Source organism: Aedes albopictus, chromosome 2, assembly GCF_035046485.1.
Source record: "Aedes albopictus strain Foshan chromosome 2, AalbF5, whole genome shotgun sequence".
Lineage (NCBI taxonomy): Eukaryota > Metazoa > Arthropoda > Insecta > Diptera > Culicidae > Aedes > Aedes albopictus.
Window position 1 is genome coordinate 189,362,061 of NC_085137.1, and position 22,840 is coordinate 189,384,900.

Genomic DNA, 22,840 nt, shown 5'->3' on the forward strand with positions numbered 1-22,840 from the left:
TATATTTATATTAGTCAAGCGAAGTGTCAAAAATATAACTTAACAAGAGCCGTGTTACTCCCAGCAAGGATGAAACCCCCGTCTTCAAGCCTCAGGGTCGGCAAGACGCTCGTGACACTCCGCGAAAGAAAACACTTATAGGTTCAATTAAGAAAACTCCCTGTATTGTGGGTCTCGTGCACTTTTATTCCTCCTTCTAACTGCCTTCCTTCTAACTTCTTGGCGTCCGTCCTCAACAACACCGGACGACGCCTCCCACTTTCTTACGGACTAGTCCTACCTTAAGTTCTTCACTTTTCTTCGGTCTTTCTACACTGCCTTCGCTCCGCTCCTTTCACCTGTCCACTGGCTCCTTCTCTCCTTCCTGGGCCAGGGGGCGGGCAATTCTTCTCCTTTCCTCTTTCTCGTTGGCTGCAGCTTCTCGCGGACCTTCCTCTTGTCCCGCGCGCCCCTCGTGTGTGGTGACGGACTCGAGGCTTCAGTGATCCGTAGAGTCACTGGAAAAAGCCTGGGTTCGTCGACGCGTTAGGTGGTTGTATCGGGTTACAGAGATGCTGCGGACACACTACTAATCAGCAGGTAGGATCTACGCTGCGGTGTGGCTCCTAACGATACCGCAAATTTCGGGTTTAATATAAAACCGCGAGGTCCTGTGGGCACAATGGGAGAATCGCAATGGCGGGTTAGGCACTGTACGGATGGCTAGGTTCAGGGTTATTGTTACGGGATTTACCTGGATGTCCAGATTACTCCAATTTCTCCACTTTCCTTTTCTCCTTCTTTCCACTTTCCGAGCTTTCCAAAACTTATTTTCATTTCTCCAACTTGACTTTTTTCCAAATAATTTTTGCTTCTAATAACTTTTCAAAACTTTGACTGTTGGCTCTGAAGATCACCAGGCTAATGAAATGTTGTAATGGAGCTCGATGACCCCGAACCTTTGGCCATTGACCCGTCGTACATCCTCCTTATGATGGCCACCCAGTTCGCCTCCCATGGCCGCCCATTCGTGCAGTTCTGTGCAGCCTGGTGGTGGCTAGAGGAACTACCGTCGTCCTTGGGGCAGTGTAGTGGTGGCTGCGTTCGTGGGATTATTGGGACGTTACACTTAACCTAACTACAAACGTTTTCTTTTTTTTAACAAAATTTAACGAATACTACACGCGACAAATCACATCAATACTGGACGTTACAGTGTTACACTGACACTTGTTACAAAAAATATAAAAATGTTCAATTTTGTCACTGCTTTTATATTGGAATTTATTTTCGATCAAGAATTAAGAATAACACAGCAGCGAATCAAAAACAAACAATAGGGTCCAAAAGCTAAAGAAGAAATCTCGCTTTTATTGAATAATACGATCAAGCATGGTATTCAGATCGGAATTGTACTTTACTTGAACTCGAAAAACGAAGGAGTAATAAGAAAATTCGAAATAAATAAAATGGTAAATAGTTCTAGTTATACATTTAAGGTCAACACTGACGTGATGGAACTCGACAACACAAACAACGTAAACAAATAACAACAACAATAACAACAAACAACATCAACATCAGTAAAACAGCAACTAAAAATATACAAAAACATAAGCAAAACATCACCAACATACATATTTCAAAAACAAGGTGCTGTTGCTATTGTAGTTGCTGAAGCTACTGCTGGTGCAGTTGGTGTTCAAGGTGACTGGTGCTGCCTTTTGCAACAACAAATTCACGCGTATTACAACAACAACTAATGTTCAACAACAACAACATACGCACGATAACAAAAATATACGTAAAACAACAACAACGTAAACAAATAAAAACATCATCAACAACAACAACATCAAACAAACAACATCAACCTACGTGAAACAACAACTAAAAATGTACAAAAACATAGGGTATTGTACCATTTGGGCAGGTGTACCTATTTTGAGCACTTGCCGCTATAACTAAATCAATTTCGAACCGATTGATTTGAAATTTTGTACAGAGTTGGATACTGTACGTGCCTAACGCTATACAAAATTTCAAATCAATCGGTTTGAAATTGACTTAGTTATAGCGGCAAGTGCCCAAAATAGGTTTATTTTTATTCGTTTTACGCGATCTTGTTTTATTTTATTTTTTTATGATAAATTAAGATGTTTTTGTTGTTGTTTAACACGAGTTTTTGTTTATTTTTTTTATTTTGTTATTTTTCGAGCCCCCATTTTATTCCCTCGCGTTTTAAACATTTATTGCAAAGTTCCGATGACCCTGGAGGGATCGGTTCTGCTTGTGCCTCGCACTGAGCTGAAGCATACTTATTTATACAATAAGTAGAAAAAATATCTTTTGATTTTATTTTCGTTCAACTCGGTTCACGTGATTTTTTTCTGTTTTTAAAAAATTGAGATGTTTTTTTTTCGTTTTCGCGTTTTTTTATGTAAATTGAGGTTTTTTTTCTCGGATCGCCAACTTTGTTTTCTGTTTTTTTTACACGTTTCAAATATTTATTGTAATGTTCCGATGGCCCTGGAGAGATCGGATCTGCTTGGGCCTCTCACTGAGCAGAAACATAATTATTTAAACAATAAATAGAAAAAGTCTCTTTTGATTGCCGGCTTCCAAAAGATTAAATCTTAACCAAGTAAACAACCAATGCCTTGAGTCCATCGCCAGCTTTTCAGGCGAATCCTTGACCTACACAATACATCTCTCAACCACCCACTCCGTAGTACTTATGGGAGTGTCACTGAGTCGGAGGCCTCTTAAATAAGTGCTACATCATCATTTCCTTCCCCTATCCCAAGATACGGTAAAGATGGGCGTGGCCGGGAATAATGACATTTGTGCTTTTGGTATTCTTGTATAAGATTGGAACAAAGCTAACTCGCCGGCCTTGTTCCGAAAAGCAATCCGAGCAAGATTAGCAAAAGGTACATGAATGTTGTTAGTATCCAATCTACGAAGTATGGTCCACTGCACGAATTCGTGCTGGCCTGCTTTCTCCCACAGGAAATTTGACGTTTGAGCGGTGCCGACACCGCTCAAACGTCAAATTTCGTGTGGGAGTAAGCAGGCCAGCACAAATTCGTGCAGTGGACCATACCGTAACTACGCTAACGCTAACGCAAGTGCCCAAAATAGGTACACCTGCCCAATTGGTACAAGACCCTATGTAAAACAACAACATACATATTTCAAAAACTGCTGGTGTTGTTGCGGTTCAAGTTGGCTAGTTCTTCCATTTGCAACAACAACACGCGTATTAAAACAACATTTAAGGTTCAATAACAACATAAGAACAACAACATAGCGCGACAACGACAACATATACACAGATCGAAAAAAGAGTGTAAAATTCTGTGACATATGATGCACATAATTGGAGCGTGAGATATCACAGAAGTTTACATGACATATCATGTAAAGTTCATGAAATATCATGTAAACTTCCATTATATGTCATGTAATTCAGCATGACTCTGAGAGTTTACATGACATATAACACAAATTTACATGATATATCATGTAAACCATCATAACATTAAGTTTACATGACTAAAATGAAATTTACACGACGTGTAAATCTCATTATTTTTATCTGTGTATAACAAGGTAAGTATAAGAAGATAGGTTAACCTAGGTTAACTAGATCACCAGTTTGGCCGGGCGGCCATCTTGGATTTTGTTGCAACACAACGTTGCCCGTTGCTGGGTTGCGGTGTTGTGGTATTGCCACAACAAAAAAATCCAAAACAACACCAACAACAACAACACCAGACACAACCAACAACAACAACAAAAACAACACCAACAATCTAGCAACCCCCCACCCTCCCCCCGCGCGTCCCTTGCCTATAAAATGATCAACTCAAACATCAACTCAGACAACCTATACAGCAACCATGCAACAAGCAACTTCTTCTTCTTGGTTCTGAGTGCTCTCAGTATTAACAAAGAGCGAAAAATGGCGTAGCGGACTGACGCTATATTGCCAGTTATTTTTTGGTTTATACTCAATTAGAGTTTACTTTCTGGGGAGCACGCCGTGAACACGACCGATGGTGTCGATCGATGCAGTCGCAAGGTAAGTTTAAAGGGATAGGTTATCCAGATCGCCAATTTGGCCGGGTTGCCATCTTGGATTTTGTTGTTGTTGCAACACAGTATTGCTCGTTGCTGGGTTGCGGTGTTGTGGTGTTGTGGCACTTTTCACGTTGTGATATTGTTGGCGTTCCTGGGTTGCCACACCAAACAACACCAAAACAACACCAAAACAACACTAAACTACACCAAACAACTCCAACAACAACAAACAACAGCAACAACCCACCCCCCGTACCACCCTCCCCCGCGCTTCCTTCGTCTTTGAAATGATCAACTCAGACAACCTATTTTTACAGCAACCCTGCAAACAAACAATATCAACATACGTGAAACAACAACTAAAAATGTATAAAAACACGTAAAACAACAACATACACATTTCAAAAACAAGAAGATGGTGCTGATGTTGTTGGTGTTCAAGTTGGCTACCCGAGCAGAAGGGAATAACATAAGAAGCTGTGTTATTTGGATAAAATAACTAAATAACAGAATCGATTATTTTTAAATTATGGAAATAACACATTATGTTATAAACTTGTCTGTCATAAGCGGCAAATAACAAATATCATAACAAAAAAATGTTCCTGCAAAACCATTTTAATAACTAGTTTTGTTAGTTTCAATAACAACTTAATAACAGTGAATTCGGAAAAGATTTCAATAACAAATTTTGATATTAATATGTTATTGATAATAATCGGAGAGCAAAATTTGTTATGATATTAAACTCGTAACTAAGTAAGTTAAAATATTTTGTTTCATAAACCCTAGCATAAGCCCGCCAATAACACGAGTTTCGTCACTCTGCCGTAAGAAATATTTTCAAATGATCGAAAAATACTGTAAGTTAATTTTAATAAATTTGAAGTTTGTTCAGTACAACGCAAGATAATTGAACTTAAGTAATTTCTATATTTTCACATAATACGAGCTTAGACTTCCAGTTGTAATTTTTATTTTTTTATTTTTGTAATTAGAAATCAACACGTAATTATACTTGAAAAAGATTGGTCGTCGTTGGAAATTTGTGATTTTCGTTTTTTTTTCTGCATGATTTTCAACAGAACATTTTTGTGGTATTGAAAATATTTCACAAATTATTACAATTTTTTTAAAAGTTCGTTTTAATTGCTCCGGTTTTTTTCCTGGATTCCAAAATTAGAACGGAAATTTCTCCTAGATTCTCAAGGATTCCTCCAAAAAATTTGCTAGAATTTCTCCTGAACATCCTCCGATGATTCCACCAGAAATTTCTTAGCATTAGCATTAGCATTAGCATTAAGCAAGTCGCACAAATTCGTAGGTGGTACAGCCCTGGATCGCTGTTATGAGGGTTGCATCCTTCCTGTCCGTTACCAAAGCGCAAAGATTTGGGACTAATCTATGACTCTTAGACAAGATTGACGCAATCCTCCAACGGTCGAGTGCTGTCCTGGCCACGTCCTTGCGACAGCTGAGGGATGGGAAAGGAAGATTAGTTGGACACCTATGAAAGTACATAGAGACCTCTACATTCTTTCAGGCCTAGGCGTCACGGGAATTTGGGTGTTAGGGGAAGGGTAAAGTTCAAAGGAAACGTTTGGTCAACGTTCAGGTGCACCAAATATTTTTGGTTGATGCTTGATTCATTTCCCAATTTGATCCTTGTTGGGTGTTCGACTTCAAATCTGAAATAGAAAAGGAAAAATTATAGATTTACCTTAATCCTCCTGTATAAAATGGTAGATTTACCTGAATCCTCCTGAAATAAAACGTTATAGGTAGTAAAACAGAACGCAAAAATAGAGCAATCAAATATTGATCCTGCTATGATCAAATATTTCTTTCTGGAAACAGCCAGATCAAAATTTAAGTTTGAATGCTACGTTATCCATAAATTACATAAAACATTCTGAAGGTTTTAAATTAATGGACCAATAAATTTCTTTCCAAGCACAATAAACCTGTAAATACACTCATTTTATTCGTTATGAAGTTTGTTTCTACCATTTTTGGCGTATAATAGTGCTTAATTTCAATTATAAGGATGAATTAATCGAATTAATTGAATGATATTTACTTTTTCCATTGTGGTAGTCTCGGATTGCATCTGTGTATGAACTGATAATTGTTGAATTACCATCATGTTTGGGTTGGTACAATTCTTTGGAATCAATATAAATTGAATGGTAGAAGCATCCACCCATCCTCCCTCACATGAAAGTTCAGCCAGTAATATATAAAGATAAAATTTAATATTAAAATGAGATTACATACATATAAGCAATTAAAAATGATAGTGAAATATAGTGTAGCAAAAAGTCGTGCAGTGAAAATATAAAATCTGCTGACGAGTCACTCTATCAATCAAATGGGGGAGTAGAAGATTCTTATAATAATCAACGTCAAACGATCAAACTGTTGGAAATATTCTGCCTTGCTAATATAACGTGTTGAGTGAGAACTTATTACGCACAGTATCTACCCATGTACAAACAATGAAGTCAAAGGTCTTGAAATTGACTGAGCCACAGCAGAAAGCCCCCAGAATAGGTCCCAGACCCAACGGAGGGGAGTATGCCTGTCGTGCAACATACGGATCCATACAGTATGCGACAAACTGGAAGTAATGCCAGATTTAAGTAAATCACACAACATAAAAAAGAAACAATCAAACAATTATTTATGTACTTCCCTTCAATCTCTAATAAGGAACAAGAGACTGTTTATACATCTACAACTACCGGTCAAACTTCACCACTTTCCCTACCACTCATTTCCCCCTACGCTTTATTTGTCATTCTCGAAAAGGTAAATGCCACAAACAACAAATAATAAGACCCTCCCCAATCCCCAAGCTAGCCTTTCAGAAGTGCTGGACAAAGATCCTACCAACCGTTGGAGTGAGGTGCAGAACACCTTATAGGAAATGACCATCGAACGACGCATCCATTGCACGAACCCGAAGCGGGCGCAAAATGTATATGGCCGATAATGGTGTATTAAAAAATGGTCAGATCTCACCCATTTGCTGGAACTGGCATCGCTGTCATGGATGGAACATATAACACATCAGCTCTTCAACTTTCCAGAACCATCAAGTCACTCCTAGTCGCACCAACATCCACGATCATTTCTATCTCTTTTGAAAGTTTCCTCCTCGCACACACCAACACTCCCGGCCGATTCGACTTCCGTTAACGTAATCATCCGATCACATGACGACCTTCGCGAAATAAATACGCTACCCAAGCCAACAAGACCGACACAATTAGTTATAAAACTCAAAAAAAAGAAAAGAAATTCTCCAAACAAAAATCTTTACTATCAGTCGAATTGAATAAAAACTTTTGACAATCAGCACGACAAAAACGCAGCACGTAAAAATTTTCCATCCATGATTCCACCAGAAATTTCTTCAGCATTTTTTACTAAAATTCATCTATTGATTTCTCTAAGGACACCGTCAGAAATTCCTTCCATGTTTATCAAGGGACTTCTCTGAAGATTTTTTCAAGGTTTTTTCCTATAACTCTTCTAGAAATGTTCGACAGATTTCGTCATAAAATGTCCATAAATAACTCCGAAAAATCTTCCAGAAATTTCTCCGAGAGCTCTTCCACGGAATCTTTTCCGGTTTTTAAAGACTCCTCTAGAAGTTCATCCTGAGATTTCTCTGAAATTTTTTTTGAGGATTTCATCAGGAGTTCTTCTGAAGGATTCTCCAGTTAAGATGTAGTGCTAGAAATAGAAGAAGAAATGACACATACTCCTCATTATGGAAAACAACGTGAACTCAGTTAATCTCGAATGATGTTGCTTTGATTTCAAAACTTGTTACTGTTGTGCTATTGCTGATCGTTTGATCAATAGTACAACAATAACAAAACTTGTACTTTAACAAAACATGTTATTGAAATGCAGTTTATTGAATGTATATCAAAAACAAAATAAGATTGCCCAACAAAACTTGTTATAGAGAAGCTATCCCTTGATAATTTAATAATAACAAAACAAGTTATAAAAACAGGTTATGTGTTTTTGTAGTTATCAATTTTCTATTCTCCTCTGCTCGGGTAGTGCTGCCTTTTGCAACAACAACAACACGCGTATTAAAACAACAATTAATGTTAAATAACAACATAAGCATGCATAAGGTGCATTGTTGTAATACTACATGTGGAATTGCGGTCCAATTGTTTATCATAATGCAATATTTGAAAATTTAATCCCAAAGCCAGCATATCGTGTAGTGGTAATCCATGATTGCAAAATAACGTTTATTACATACATCACAAGCGTGATGTAACCGTCAATAGTTGTTTGTTAAGGTCTATATTCACAAGAGTACTTGGAAGACCTAGAGCATCCTTGGTAATCCAGATTCTACAGAACTGTCTTCCATGGCGCTGTAGGATGTCACATCGCATCAGTAATGCAACAAAAGTCCATTGATTATGCTTAATGATCTTAAGGCCTTTACTCGCGAAAGATCTTGGATTACCTAGAACATCTTCGAAAATAACTTCTCTATAGATGATGATTTACCTGGGCTTGTTAGGGGAATATCTGTAAATAAAAAGAAAATCGCGTTAAGTACTGTTCCTTTGAATTCCACTAAGAATTTGCATCCTTTGACAGATACGTATTTCGACCTCAACGATTGTATAACATTTCGCCGAAAACCATTTAGCGGAATTCCTTTTCGCGGTGTAACATGTCGCAGAATGACATTTGGCGGAATGAACCATTTCGCGGAATGCACCGTTTCGCCGAAAACCATTTGGCGGAATGTATCGTTTCGCGGAAAATCGTTAATAAGAGTAAGGAGTGTATCGGAAATTAACTATAAACGTTCAGGGTGCTCTATCTCGAAGCATGTTTGGTCTTATCATTTCGGTTCTTCTATCAAATCTTCACAATACAGCCAAGTTTAGAACAGCCTGAAAAAATTTGAAAAATGTTTAGCATTATTGAAAATATTGTAGAATGAATACATCTCACAAATTAAAGTTTTGGACAAATTGTTGTTTTTCAAAGATTTTTCAGCGTTTCAATAACCTATAGCGAATAAAACCTGTACGGCGAAAAATCCAAAAAATATTAATTATTGTTAGCAGTTATGTACACATAACATATCACCGAACACCAACTTAAAAAAAAAATATTTATGATCGAAAAACCCTCAACATTTAAAAAATGACCTGTCCTAAAAAAAACTAATTTTTTGTCGAACTTTGACAGTCTGTTTTAAATATCTTCAAAGGTTATACAATTCCGTTCTCTACTAAAGCTACCTCGTCGTTGAGTTTAAAAACATTTCCAATTAAAAAAAATGAATCATCAATTTGATGTATTTTTTATTTGCGTAATCGTGCTTTGAATAAGCATCAAAAAATAGGGTCCCTGAAAAATGACCTTTTTTCATTTTTAAGAATTGCGCTAAAATGTAGTCGAATTTTTTCTTGAAAATTTTTTTTTACCTATATTATGAGCAATCTGGAAAATAATATATTTGCGCTAAAATATTTTCAAAAATCAAAAAAAAAATCTTTTTCCGCAATTTCAAATTTTTAAGAGGTGTCCAAAATTTCAAGATCATGCGTTTAAACTTTGAGATTGATGACCATGTAAAATGATTATTTTTACAAAAGCAAAAGTGCCATTCCTTTTTCTGAGGATTTATATAGTACCTCAAAAAATAAAATTATTTATAACTTGAATAAATTATTTTTTAGGATGTTTTGAACATATATAGTTAATTTCCGATACAGTCCTTAAACAATTTAACTTATCGAGAGACAACATCATGATGTGATTCGAAATTCAAATCAGCACATGAAAACTGGAATATTTCATATCAAAAATTCATTTTTTTTGTAGCAGTATCCTGTGAAAGAATAGCCTTTGTATGAAAGAAGGGAAATTCTCTGATAATATTAATTTAGCAGTTATGCCAAAATAAGTATAATGCACACAAATTATGAAAGAACAGATTTGACCAAAAGAAGGAAAAGTTTCGTATTGAACATAACAGCATATATGTTAAAAACAGTGATTGTTTGAAAGATGGAAAAACCTGTGATACAAAAATGAGATTTTTGCTAATATTTATTACAACAGTTTTAGTTAGTTAGTTACAAAAAAGATAAAAGGCCTCGAAAGATCTAAAGAACATATCTCCCTCAGAGTTAGCAATAAGACCGCCAATAGATAACTCCAGCGCAACTTGAATGAACAGCCCTTATTTTAAAGAAGGATAAATCTCTAACGTCGGCAGCCTGGCCACAAAAAAACTCACCAACAGTGTTACTCTAAAGAACAGCCCATTTTTGACAGAATGAAAAATCTCAGATAAGTTAGCAGTTTGGTCACTAGCCAACATTTTTAACAGTTAACTTGAAAGAACAGCCTATTATTATCAGAAGAAGGTCAAATCTCCTATAAAGTTATCAATTTGATCATTAAAAACTACACACCACATGAACAGCCTTTGAAAAAAGAAGGTAAATGATGAAAAATTTAACAATTCAGTCGCCAAACAACAAAGTTACTGGAAAGAACAGACTTTTAAGAAAATCAAAAATCTCTGAAAGAGTTTGCTATATGAGCGCTTGGAAGTACAACTTATGGGCACGCATACCAGGAACCTACATATTATCGAACTTGCATGAACCTAAAATCTTTTTTCATAGGGTTTCAGCTTATGGTCTTACCTTTCAGAAAAGCCTTTGTTCAAAATATTCTATCGGTAAAAATTGAAATTGAAATTTGAAGATTTTCTATCAAGTGAGGTATATTTAGAGCATAATTTTGTATATCATCCCGAATTGCAAACAACAAGGCATCGTGCGTGACCTGTCACATACCCGATGGTCTCTTCTTAGTATTATAAATATTATATATATAAGTATTATATTCACTTGTCATTTCTCCGGCATTTGTGTTATACGATCAGCCCAAGGGGGTCTGCCGTGGTTAATTAGTTCATTTTTTTTCTATTTTGTGGGCTTCGTGGTCATGCGGTTAGTGGTGGTAAACGTTTAGGTGTATATGTTGGAAGTCATGGAGTGAGACTCGGAAACAAACTTTTCGTGAAACGAAAAAATCCTAACTAGCTTCTGTGTGTTGTCGATTATATGATGATAGGTAGTAATATGCAGTCTGTTCAGCGTCTGGATGAAGACGGTGTGAATTGCCGTATTTGTTTAATATTTTAAGTATCATGAACATTCGCCGGTGCGATTTCCACACCAGCCATCTTCTTTACCCCTACCGCAATATCGCAGCTTTTTCCATCAGACTTCATTTACGTGGTTAGCTTAAGTTATGCCATCGTCCTGCTAACAATTGGGTGGAAAACAACTAAGAAGCATTAACGAGGGCAGCAATGTGTGTGTGTGTGTGGTGAGGCACACAGTATACCAGAAGACGAGGCACGCTATTTAACAATGTAAACTCCAATTTTGGACGTCAACTTGTGACGTCATCCTGATCGTCCTTTTACTCGGATGAAATTGATGAGGAGCAATCGATCGTTCAAAAAGTCATTTTTGAACATATTATTTCCAAAACCCGCATTTTAGTGAAAAATTGAAGTTGCTTTATGAAAATTTCACTGCAACGTCAGAAAATATAGGAAATGATGTGGTCGAAATTTGAATAATTGTAATCCAGTGATTTGGGCCACAACCATCTTCAAATTTGAAGTACTTATTTGGATGCCCACAGTTTTCACTCCGTATTGACCATATTGAAGCACCAGTGCAGCAGAAAAGCCGACGTCAATGGAACGAATTCCATGTTCCATGTTCAGTTCTAAGTTTTTAATAAACAGTTAATATTGTATGACGCGTTTACTCAAATTTCCGTATATTAGTTATTTATGATATGACATCCCACTCGTAACACATAGTGTGTTACGCGTAATCCGTTACAAACATATGTCAATGAACAGACAGTTGTCTATAATTAGTCCTGTTCAACGACGTAGGTTGAACTTGCTCGAAGTTGTTGCATCCTACTCTCACCCGTTTGTTGACTAATGGGTAAGAGCAAGATGCAGCAACCTCGAGCAAGTTCAACCTGCGTCGTTGAACAGGACTATTGTCAACTTAAGTTTTGTGTATGAATTTCAAATGTTGGCTACTCTAAAAACTGTAAGCAAACAAGTAATGTTACACGCGTTACTATATATTACAATGCGTTACCAAGTGATGCCCACCAACTTGCGAAATAGAATCAAGGTGTCACACACAATATGAATTCCCAATATGGGGTTTCAACATGCTGTGGCCATTTTTATTAAAAAGCTTTTAAAAATTGATCAGTTTATTATTATCGAACCCTGAGGAAGGTCCGATCCGAGGACCGACACGTCGGCGAAGATAAGAAATAATCAACGCTAAACCCAAAGACTGCTTAAGCCGAAATCCGAAATTGTAAATCGCCAAGTATTAACATAGGGATTCTGGAGGAGGCTTTGATAAACGTATCGTATAACTGGCAGTTTGAGTGTTCGACTCTTTGGATGCACTGAATGTTGAATTTTTCGGCTAAGCAGTCAATAAACTCTTTCAAGAAATCATTTGGTTAGTTCAACAGACACAGAACGAACAAAGATTTTTCCTTTGAAGATGACAAGAAACATTGCCGAAACGTAAAAAAACGCATACCAGGAACCTAAGTATTATCAAACTTACATGAACTCTTTTTTGGCATTTCACACCGTCTTCTGCCAGACGCTGAACAGACAGAATACCACCATATAACCACCATATAACAGACAACACACAGAAGCTAATTAGGAATTTTTCGTTTCACGAAAAATTTCATCAGAGTCTTACTCAATGACTTACTACATATACACCTAAACGTTTAACTCCACTAACCCCATGACCATGAAGCCCACAAAATAAAAAAAATGAGCTAATTAACCACGGCAGACCTCCTTGGGCTGATCATATAACACAGATGCCGGAGAAATGACAAGTGAATATAATGTTTATAAAACTAAGAAGAGACCATCGGGCATGTGACAGGTTACGCACGATGCTCTGAATATAGGTACCTCATTTGATAGAAAATTTTCAAACTTGATTTATTTCAATTTTTACCGATAGAATATTCTGAACAAAGGCTTTTCTGAAAGGTAAGACTATAAGCTGAAACCCTATGGAAAAAGATTTTAGGTTCATGCAAGTTCGATAATATTTAGGTTCCTGGTATGCGTGATGGGGGAACTGGAAGCATTTTTCTCACTTTTTGGTTTTTGATTTTTTATTAAATAACGAAGCAATATTTTCAAAATCGGCTTTCGTACACATGTAGAGTATGGATCCGGGTATCTTCTTTCTTATTTTGTTGCGGAAAATGTTTTTCGTTTTTGCAGAAACCATTTTTGAACAAAATTTCACAAAAAAAATGGCTTCTGTAAAAATGGAAAACATTTTCCACCACAAAAAATTTCAGAAGATACCCTGATCCATATTCTACATGTGTACGAAAACCGATTTTGAAAATATTGCTTCGTTATTAAATGAAAAATCAAAAACCAAAAAAATGAAAAAATGCTTCCAGTTTCGCCTTATGTGACAACGATGGCTTGTTGGTCATTGCGCCGAATGTCTTTTTGGCCTAATTTCCATTCGACCTAAAGACATTCGGCCGAATGGCTTTTGACCTGACGTTCAGAACTCTTAAGAACAGCCTACAAATCAAAGAAGGTAAATTTTGTTCAGAAAAGTAACAGATTTAACATCGATTTGTACAATCGTAGAGCAGAGGTGTTTATGATTGCGCATGAATCAGTGATGAGGCTAGTAAAGTTTAGCAGAGAAAATAATGTGTTATTCCATTATTATTTGCAAAGTACAATTCAGCGAAATGGTATTCCGCGAAACAGTACATTCCGCAAAAAGTTGTTCCGCGAAATGGTATTCGGCGAAATGGTGCATTCCGCGAAATGTTACACCGCGAAAAAAATTTCCGCGAAGTGGTTTTCGGTGAAATGGTATACAACCGGTCGAAATACGTATCTATCAAAGGATGCAAATTCTTAGTGGAATTCAAAGGAACAGTACTTAACGCGATTTACTTTTTATTCTCTATAGAACCGTGCCCCATAAATCTGTATGATGTTACAGCGTATAAGTAATGTAAAAGTTATTGATTAATCACGCTAGTAGATTCAAGCCTTTACTTGCGGAAGTTCTGGATGACCTAGAACACGTTAACAGAACCATGCGCCATGGTTTCACAGCATCAGTTATGTAACAACATTTCAATATGATACTTGTGGGCCTTAAGGCTTTTACTTACGGAAGTTCTTGGATGATATAGTTTTTTTTATAGTTCTCCACAGAACCATGCTTCAGGGACCTATAGGATGTTGCACGGCATCAGTAATGCAACAATTACGCATTGATTTTGCATATAGATCTTGAGATCTTTACTCGTGGAAGTTCTTGGATGCACCAGATCAGCTTTGAAACTATCTTCTCTGCAGAACAATGCTGTAGGACCTCTAGGATGGTCCTCTGCAAACCATGGACCTGTAGGATATTACACCGTATTAGTACAGTAGACGTTCGCTCGGTGCAAACGCTTTAAATGCAAGTCCGCTAAGTGCAACAATTTAGCAGTTATCGCACCGCTATCTGTCAAAATCAAAACATCAACAGAGCTGCGATGATTTACGGATGCACTGTAGCTGCATTTCGATGTTTTTGAGTTCATTTTGGCTGCAATTGACAAGCGTTTGACGTCTGTCGGTCGTTGCAGTTAGCGAATTTCATTCGATAACTGAAACGTAAACATGTTGCACTTATAGAACGTCTACTGTAATGTAAAAAAATCCATCGATTACGCTTGTAGATATAAAACTCTGTACTCGTGGAAATTCTAGATGACATAGAACATCTTTGAAAAGTAGTTCTCTACAAAACCGTGCTCCATGGACCTGTAGGATGTTGCAACGCATCAATAATGTTACAATAATCAATTGATTATGCTTGATTATGATCTTAAGGCCATTAGTCGTGGAAGTTCTTGGATGACCTAGAACATCTTTGCAAATTACATCTCCGTGTTCCATAAATCTGTATGATTTTACACCGTTTCAGTAATGTAACAAAACTTGATTGAATACGCTAGTAGATCTTCAGGCCTTTACTTGCAGAAGTTCTTGTATGATCTAGAAGACGTTTACAGAACCGTGCGCCTAGTTATTTACAGATCCATGCTCCATGGACCAATAGGATCATACACTGCTTCAGTAATGTAGCAATACCCATTGATTCCGCATATAGATCTTAGGGCCTTTACTCGTGGAAGTTCTTGGACTATGCTCCATGGACCTGTAGAATGTTGCACCGTATTAGTAATGTTACAAAAATCCATTTATTACGCTTATAGATCTTAAATTCTTCACTCACGGAAGTTTTTGTTTGACCAAAAACATCTATGGAATGTAGCTAACTACAGAACCATGCTCCATGGATCTATAGAATGTTACACCGCATCAGTAATATAACAACAATTAATTGATTACGCTCGTAGATTATCAGGCCTTTACTCGCGGAAGCTCTTGCAGATCCTAGAATATCTTTGAAAACTACGTCTCAAAAGAACTATGCTCTATGGACTTGTAGGATGTTGCACCGTATCAGTAATGTAAATACAATCCATCGAATACTCTTGTAGATCTTAAGGCCTTTACTCGTGGAAGTTCTTGGATAACCTAAAACATCTTTTAATTTTGTTCTTACCAGAACCATACTCCAGGAAACACCTTTAATCCCCCCCCCCCCCCACACTTCACCAAACAGACCTCCCTCACACCTCCCTACATTCCTTTCCTACAGACCTCTTACATCATCATCCGCCCCACCTCATACCACTCTTCAACCCCCTTGTAACCCTTTCCCATAAATTCCCTTTCATCCTTTTAATAAGAGTTCCCTTCTGGACACTTAGCGCGAGAAAGTTGAAAAACCCGTGTAAATTCGCGAATCCGTGTAAAAAACGTGTAAAAAAGACCTTAGTGTGCGTGGACTTATTGTAAATTCCAAATTCCCCTCCCCCAAATGGTATGTATCACTGTGCAGGCTTATGTTTAGCCAGTTTGTTGCAAAATAATTCCAATAAAAAGGTTAAGATGTCCCTAGAAAAAGACAACGAATTACAGTTATACAACATACACGTACAGTAATTGAGATTACATTTAGGATGTAGGATGTCTGCCTTATGGGCCCATATAGCCGAGGCGGTAAACGCACGGGTATTCAGCATGACCATGCTGAGGGTGACGGGTTCGATTCCCGGTCGGTCCAGGATCTTTTCGTAAAGGAAATTTCCTTGACTTCCTTGGGCATAGAGTATCTTCGTGCCTGCCACACGATATACGCATGCAAAATGGTCATTGGCAGAGGAAGCTCTCAGTTAATAACTGTGGAAATGCTCATAGAACACTAAGCTGAGAAGCAGGCTTTGTCCCAATGAGGACGTTACGCCAAGAAGAGAGAGAGAGAGAGAGAGATGTCTGCAAATATTGATTGAAAAATATAGAAATTTGGTAAAGCTTTGATAGCCAGCTTTCTTCTGTGAAAAATATCACACTCATGGTTGGTTTTAGGTCCCAAAGTGTCTCTTTTTGTTGCACATCATATTCTAGATATACTTAGAAACAAAAGAACCGCTAAGTTCAAAGCTGGCCCATATCAATTACTTCCGAAGCGTCTTATCAACAGCCCAACGCAAGGACACTTCTTGCCCCGAAAATTATGCTTTACATTTCAACACGAGAACCGCCCACTATCGGTCTATAGTTCCCGACAGAGTAAAAACTATCCTTAACGCACTGCTTAGCAATCGCCAGACGCTCTTCATCACAAAAAACCAAGGGGAAAAACAGCTTTTTAAACCCACCGATGCACACCGAACAGCAAACAGTCCGCAAAGTTTGTTCGGACCGAAATGTGCGGAATCAAACGTTTACTGTTAACAGTTCTTTTACTGGTGTCACTTGCCACCGGTGGTCGATCAGATGGTGGGTGCGATCGAAAACCCTCCAAGCCCAGTCACAACTGCCCACAACAGGACAGGACCCTAGAAGTGGTGTTCCGGCATGACGAGTACGTGGATCGATACTATCGATGCGTTTCTGGTGTGGCGTACGAGTTCCAGTGTCCATTTGGTATAGCCTTCGATCCGGTGCAAGGCCGCTGTCGGTATGCAACGGAGGCTGAAATCAGATCATGGCAGACGAAACAACTGGTGCCTTGTGACAAATGTGTGGACGGCGTCAAGTTTGTTGGGCTTGGCGCTTTCCTGCCACAATATCTCCAGTGTGTCTACAATGGGGTAGCAGAGTTGAAGACTTGTCCTGTGGGACAGAGCAAAACGAGATCCGTCCAGCTATTGTGGATGTCGGACCACTGTGAAGGATTTCTAACAACGCGAGGCCAGCGGATCGAGGATTATCCGTGTACGTACACTGACTTTGCCCACGGTATGACAGGTATGGAAAGTTATAAACCTTCATTTCAATTGTCATCGTCAGAGATTACCGATTTAGCTATTATTTTTAATGATCGTAAATACCCTTATCTAGATGAGCATGATGCCAAAACTCATCATACATGTGGCCACACTCATGTACATGGAGCATGTCCTTGCCTTGCCTGCAGTAAGCCAGTTACGAAAACTCCGTGTCCAATGAGTACAACTACTGCTGCTCCCTGTAGTACAACTACTACCACAAGTACTCCTTGTCCAACAACCACTACTACGACAGAAACCCCTACAACTACTACTACTACGACAGAAACCCCTACAACTACTACCACGACTGTTACGTCAACCACGACAACCGAAGTTACGACTCATTCGGAAACTCCTTCAACAACGACTACATCTGAACCTGAAACTACAACTTCTCAGACCACCACTGACACAACAACAACCGAAACTGTGACTCATTCTGAAACGCCAGAAACAACAGTAATAGACATAATTACAGGACCACCAGAGACAACTCCGGGTGACTCCGGAGAATATTACGACGATCCATTTGTGGGAGCTGAAAATCCAATTTACGAAGAGTCGTTCGGTAGACATTGGACTACAACGACTACTAAAAAACCAACAACTACTACGACTAAAAAGCCAACGACAACTACAACCAAAAAACCTACAACAACTACGACCAAGAAACCAACAACAACTACGACCAAAAAACCCACAACAACTACGACCAAAAAACCAACGACAACTACAACTAAGAAACCAACCACAACTACCACTAAAAAACCCACTACGACTACGACTAAAAAACCAACAACCACGACTACTAAACCAACAACAACTACTACAAAACCAACCACGACTACTACACCTCCAACCACGACTACCACACCTCCAACCACGACTACCACAGCTCCAACCACGACTACTACAGCTCCAACCACGACTACCACAGCTCCAACCACGACTACTACAGCTCCAACCACGACTACCACAGCTCCAACCACGACTACTACAGCTCCAACTACGACTACCACAGCTCCAACCACGACTACCACAGCTCCAACCACGACTACTACAGCTCCAACCACGACTACCACAGCTCCAACCACGACTACTACAGCTCCAACCACGACTACTACAGCTCCAACCACGACTACCACAGCTCCAACCACGACTACCACAGCTCCAACCACGACTACCACAGCTCCAACCACGACTACTACAGCTCCAACCACGACAACTACAGCTCCAACCACTACAACTACAGCTCCAACTACGACTACTACCCCTCCAACAACAACTACTACTAAAAAACCAACTACTACTACAACTAAAAGACCAAGAACTACTACAACAAAACCAACAACTACAACAGAAGAAGATGAAACCACATGCATTTGCGTGAAAGTAACTACCACAACCGAGGGTACGACGACAACAACTGAAGAAACCACGACAACTGAAGAGACCACGACTACGGAAGAAACGACGACTACCGAAGAAACCACAACTACTGAGGAAACGACAACGACAGAAGAAACCACGACTACTGAAGAAACTACAACGACTGAAGAAACCACGACCACCGAAGAAACTACGACTACTGAAGAGACAACAACGACAGAAGAAACTACCACCACAGAGGAAACCACTACCACTGAAGAAACCACAACGACCGAAGAAACTACGACAACTGAAGAAACTACGACTACTGAAGAAACCACAACGACTGAAGAGACAACGACGACCGAAGAAACTACAACTACCGAGGAAACTACGACCACCGAAGAAACTACGACTACTGAAGAGACAACAACGACAGAAGAGACCACTACGACAGAAGAAACGACAACGACAGAAGAAACCACGACCACCGAAGAAACTACGACTACTGAAGAGACAACAACGACAGAAGAAACTACGACTACCGAAGAAACTACGACCACTGAAGAAACTACAACTACTGAAGAGACAACAACGACAGAAGAAACCACGACCACCGAAGAAACTACGACTACTGAAGAGACAACAACGACAGAAGAAACTACGACTACCGAAGAAACTACGACTACTGAAGAAACTACAACTACTGAAGAGACAACAACGACAGAAGAGACCACAACTACTGAAGAAACTACCACTACTGAAGAAACAACTACGACAGAAGAAACTACGACTACCGAAGAAACTACGACCACTGAAGAAACTACAACTACTGAAGAGACAACAACGACAGAAGAAACCACGACCATCGAAGAAACTACAACTACTGAAGAGACAACAACGACAGAAGAGACCACAACTACTGAAGAAACTACCACTACTGAAGAAACAACTACGACAGAAGAAACTACGACTACCGAAGAAACTACGACCACTGAAGAAACTACCACTACTGAAGAAACAACTACGACAGAGGAAACGACAACGACAGAAGAAACCACGACTACTGAAGAAACCACTACAACAGAAGAAACCACTACGACAGAAGAAACCACTACGACTGAGGAGACTACAACCACTGAAGAAACCACAACGACAGAAGAAACCACAACTACTGAAGAAACCACAACTACTGAAGAAACCACTACCACTGAGGAAACCACTACGACGGAGGAAACGACAACGACAGAAGAAACCACAACTACTGAAGAAACTACTACCACTGAGGAAACCACTACGACGGAGGAAACGACAACGACCGAAGAAACCACGACTACTGAAGAAACCACAACGACAGAAGAAACCACAACTACTGAAGAAACCACAACTACTGAAGAAACCACAACTACTGAAGAAACCACTACCACTGAGGAAACCACTACGACGGAGGAAACGACAACGACAGAAGAAACCACAACTACTGAAGAAACTACTACCACTGAGGAAACCACTACGACGGAGGAAACGACAACGACCGAAGAAACCACGACTACTGAAGAAACCACAACGACAGAAGAAACCACAACTACTGAAGAAACTACTACAACTGAAGAAACCACAACTACTGAAGAAACTACTACTACTGAGGAAACCACTACGACGGAGGAAACGACAACGACCGAAGAAACCACGACTACTGAAGAAACCACAACTACTGAAGAGACCACAACAACCGAAGAGACTACAACCACTGAAGAAACAACAACGACTGAGGAGACCACAACGACTGAAGAAACTACGACTACCGAAGAAACCACGACTACTGAAGAAACTACAACAACTGAGGAAACAACGACTACTGAAGAAACCACAACAACAGAAGAAACCACCACGACTGAAGACAATGAAACAACGTGTATTTGTGTGAAGGTTAGCACGACGACTCCTATGCCCACGACCACTACCACCAAAAAACCAAGAACAACAACAACCAAGAAGCCTACAACCACTACAACTAAGAAACCTACCACCACTACCACCAAAAAGCCAACGACCACAACTACAAAATCTAGTCATCACGGCTGGTAGAACTAGACACCAAACCAGACACACCCGTGGACTTAACCCATCCATTGAAGATACGATGGCCAACAAGGTACGAGATGTATTCAGGTGACACTATTTGTGACAGCATCAAAAACTTCATGCCTTTTAAAAGTTTTGTTTTTAAATACTAATACTGATGCTAAAACATACTTTTTTCATATTCTCAGGATTTTACAGGAAATTCCTCCAAACGATATTGAAGCAAGTATCGGAAAGTGATATGAAGCGCTTCCAGTATCAACAATAGCTGGGTATTGTTTCTTAAATTTGTTATATTATAAATGTATATTTATAAAAAAAATAATAATAAATATTTATTCAACGCGCAATGTAAATCTAAATGTTTTTCTTCTGTTTTTCGAAAAATTAAATAATGATGACATCCATTGATTCTTCTACGTCATATGGCGTTATAGATCAACAACAATTCAAAGGCTGTTCGAGCCCGTATGAAGTTGATCATCAATATTAACTTCTTTTCTTGATCAGCCTAGATAGCTGTGTAATGTCGGTATCGATTGTCTCAATTGGCTAAGAATAACACTACGGATCGCCTGTTCTGGTGGTAAGAGCCCATTGAACAGATGACCTCTAATTCATGGTGTGATGTGGTTATGCTTACCGTGCCTAGAATGAATGGCTAGGGGTGTCTAATAAAAATCCAACCGCTAACGGAGCCTGTACAGTACTAGGGCGCCCTCCACAGTATTTTGCCCTTACTGCGCAAACCAGAGCGATGCACTATGGGGCGGCTCCATACAAACAGGTGGCTAAAAATATTTTCGCGTCATTTTTATAATGTCCTGCTCCTATTCGTAGGGTTTATGCCTGAAAAATATGAAAAACATCTTGAACAGGTTGTTTCAACACGACAGTTTCAAACAGCATGAAATAACAAGGGCATTGCATACTTTTAGGCGTTCAAGGATTTCTGTTCAGGGTATATTCCCAACTCCTGGCGGGATATTACTCTAAAGTTTATTCCGAAAGTGGGTCGAGCGTCGTATGATGAAGCAATGAGTTTCAGACCTCTTTTCTTCTGAAATGCTTAGAACGCATTGTGAATCATCACATTTGTGATGTTCATCTGACCAACGTGCCTCTTCATGTGAACCAACATGCCTACCAATCTGGAAAGTCCAATGTGACTCTTTTACACAAGGTTGTTTACGATATCGAGAAGGCATTTGCTCAAAAGCAATTCTGGTTGGGTGCTTCCTTAGATATCGAGGATGCCTTTGAGAACGAGCCTTTCGATGCCATATTGGAAGCCGCACGGAGTCATGGTAAATCTCCAATGATTTCCAATTGGATACCAAATGCTCAAAAAACGACATCTCTTCTCGACATTGCGTCTAGCAGTGATAAGGACATTGAGAGTTTGTGGATGCCCTCAAGGGGGTGTCTTGGCAACACTTTTGTGGTATATAGTAGCAGATACGCTATTGAGGCAACTCGATAATAGTGGTTTTACTACTTATGGTTTTGCCAACGACTACCTAACATTGTTAGTCGGTATGTGCATCAGCATCCTTTTCGTCCTTTCGATTAATCCGAGTAAAACAGCTATTGTTCTTTTCACAAAATGGCAAAACCATAATGGCGTTCGATCTTTTTGTCTCCTTGATTCTGAAATCGATGTCACTGAACAGGTAAAGTACGTTGGAGTTATTATTGATTTCTAGCCTTCCTGGACACCCCCCATTGAGTTCAGAATCAAGAAAGCTTGTATGGATTTCGGTAAATGCCGGTGAACTTT

The 22,840-nt window shown here is 39.0% G+C and overlaps 1 protein-coding gene across 1 annotated transcript; it reads left to right on the forward strand.

The window, feature by feature from the left end:
- Window positions 1–16,793: 16,793 nt before the first annotated feature.
- On the forward strand, window positions 16,794–21,063 carry LOC109408142 (mucin-2). Its single transcript, XM_062847898.1, has one exon. The coding sequence runs from the start codon at window positions 17,041–17,043 to the stop codon at window positions 21,061–21,063; it is 4,023 nt and encodes a 1,340-aa protein (XP_062703882.1). The 5' UTR covers window positions 16,794–17,040.
- Window positions 21,064–22,840: the final 1,777 nt, after the last annotated feature.

Excerpts from the sequence above, each read along its gene's own strand:
- LOC109408142 (XM_062847898.1), top strand. The coding sequence starts at position 17,041 with ATGTGCGGAATCAAACGTTTACTGTTAACAGTTCTTTTACTGGTGTCA.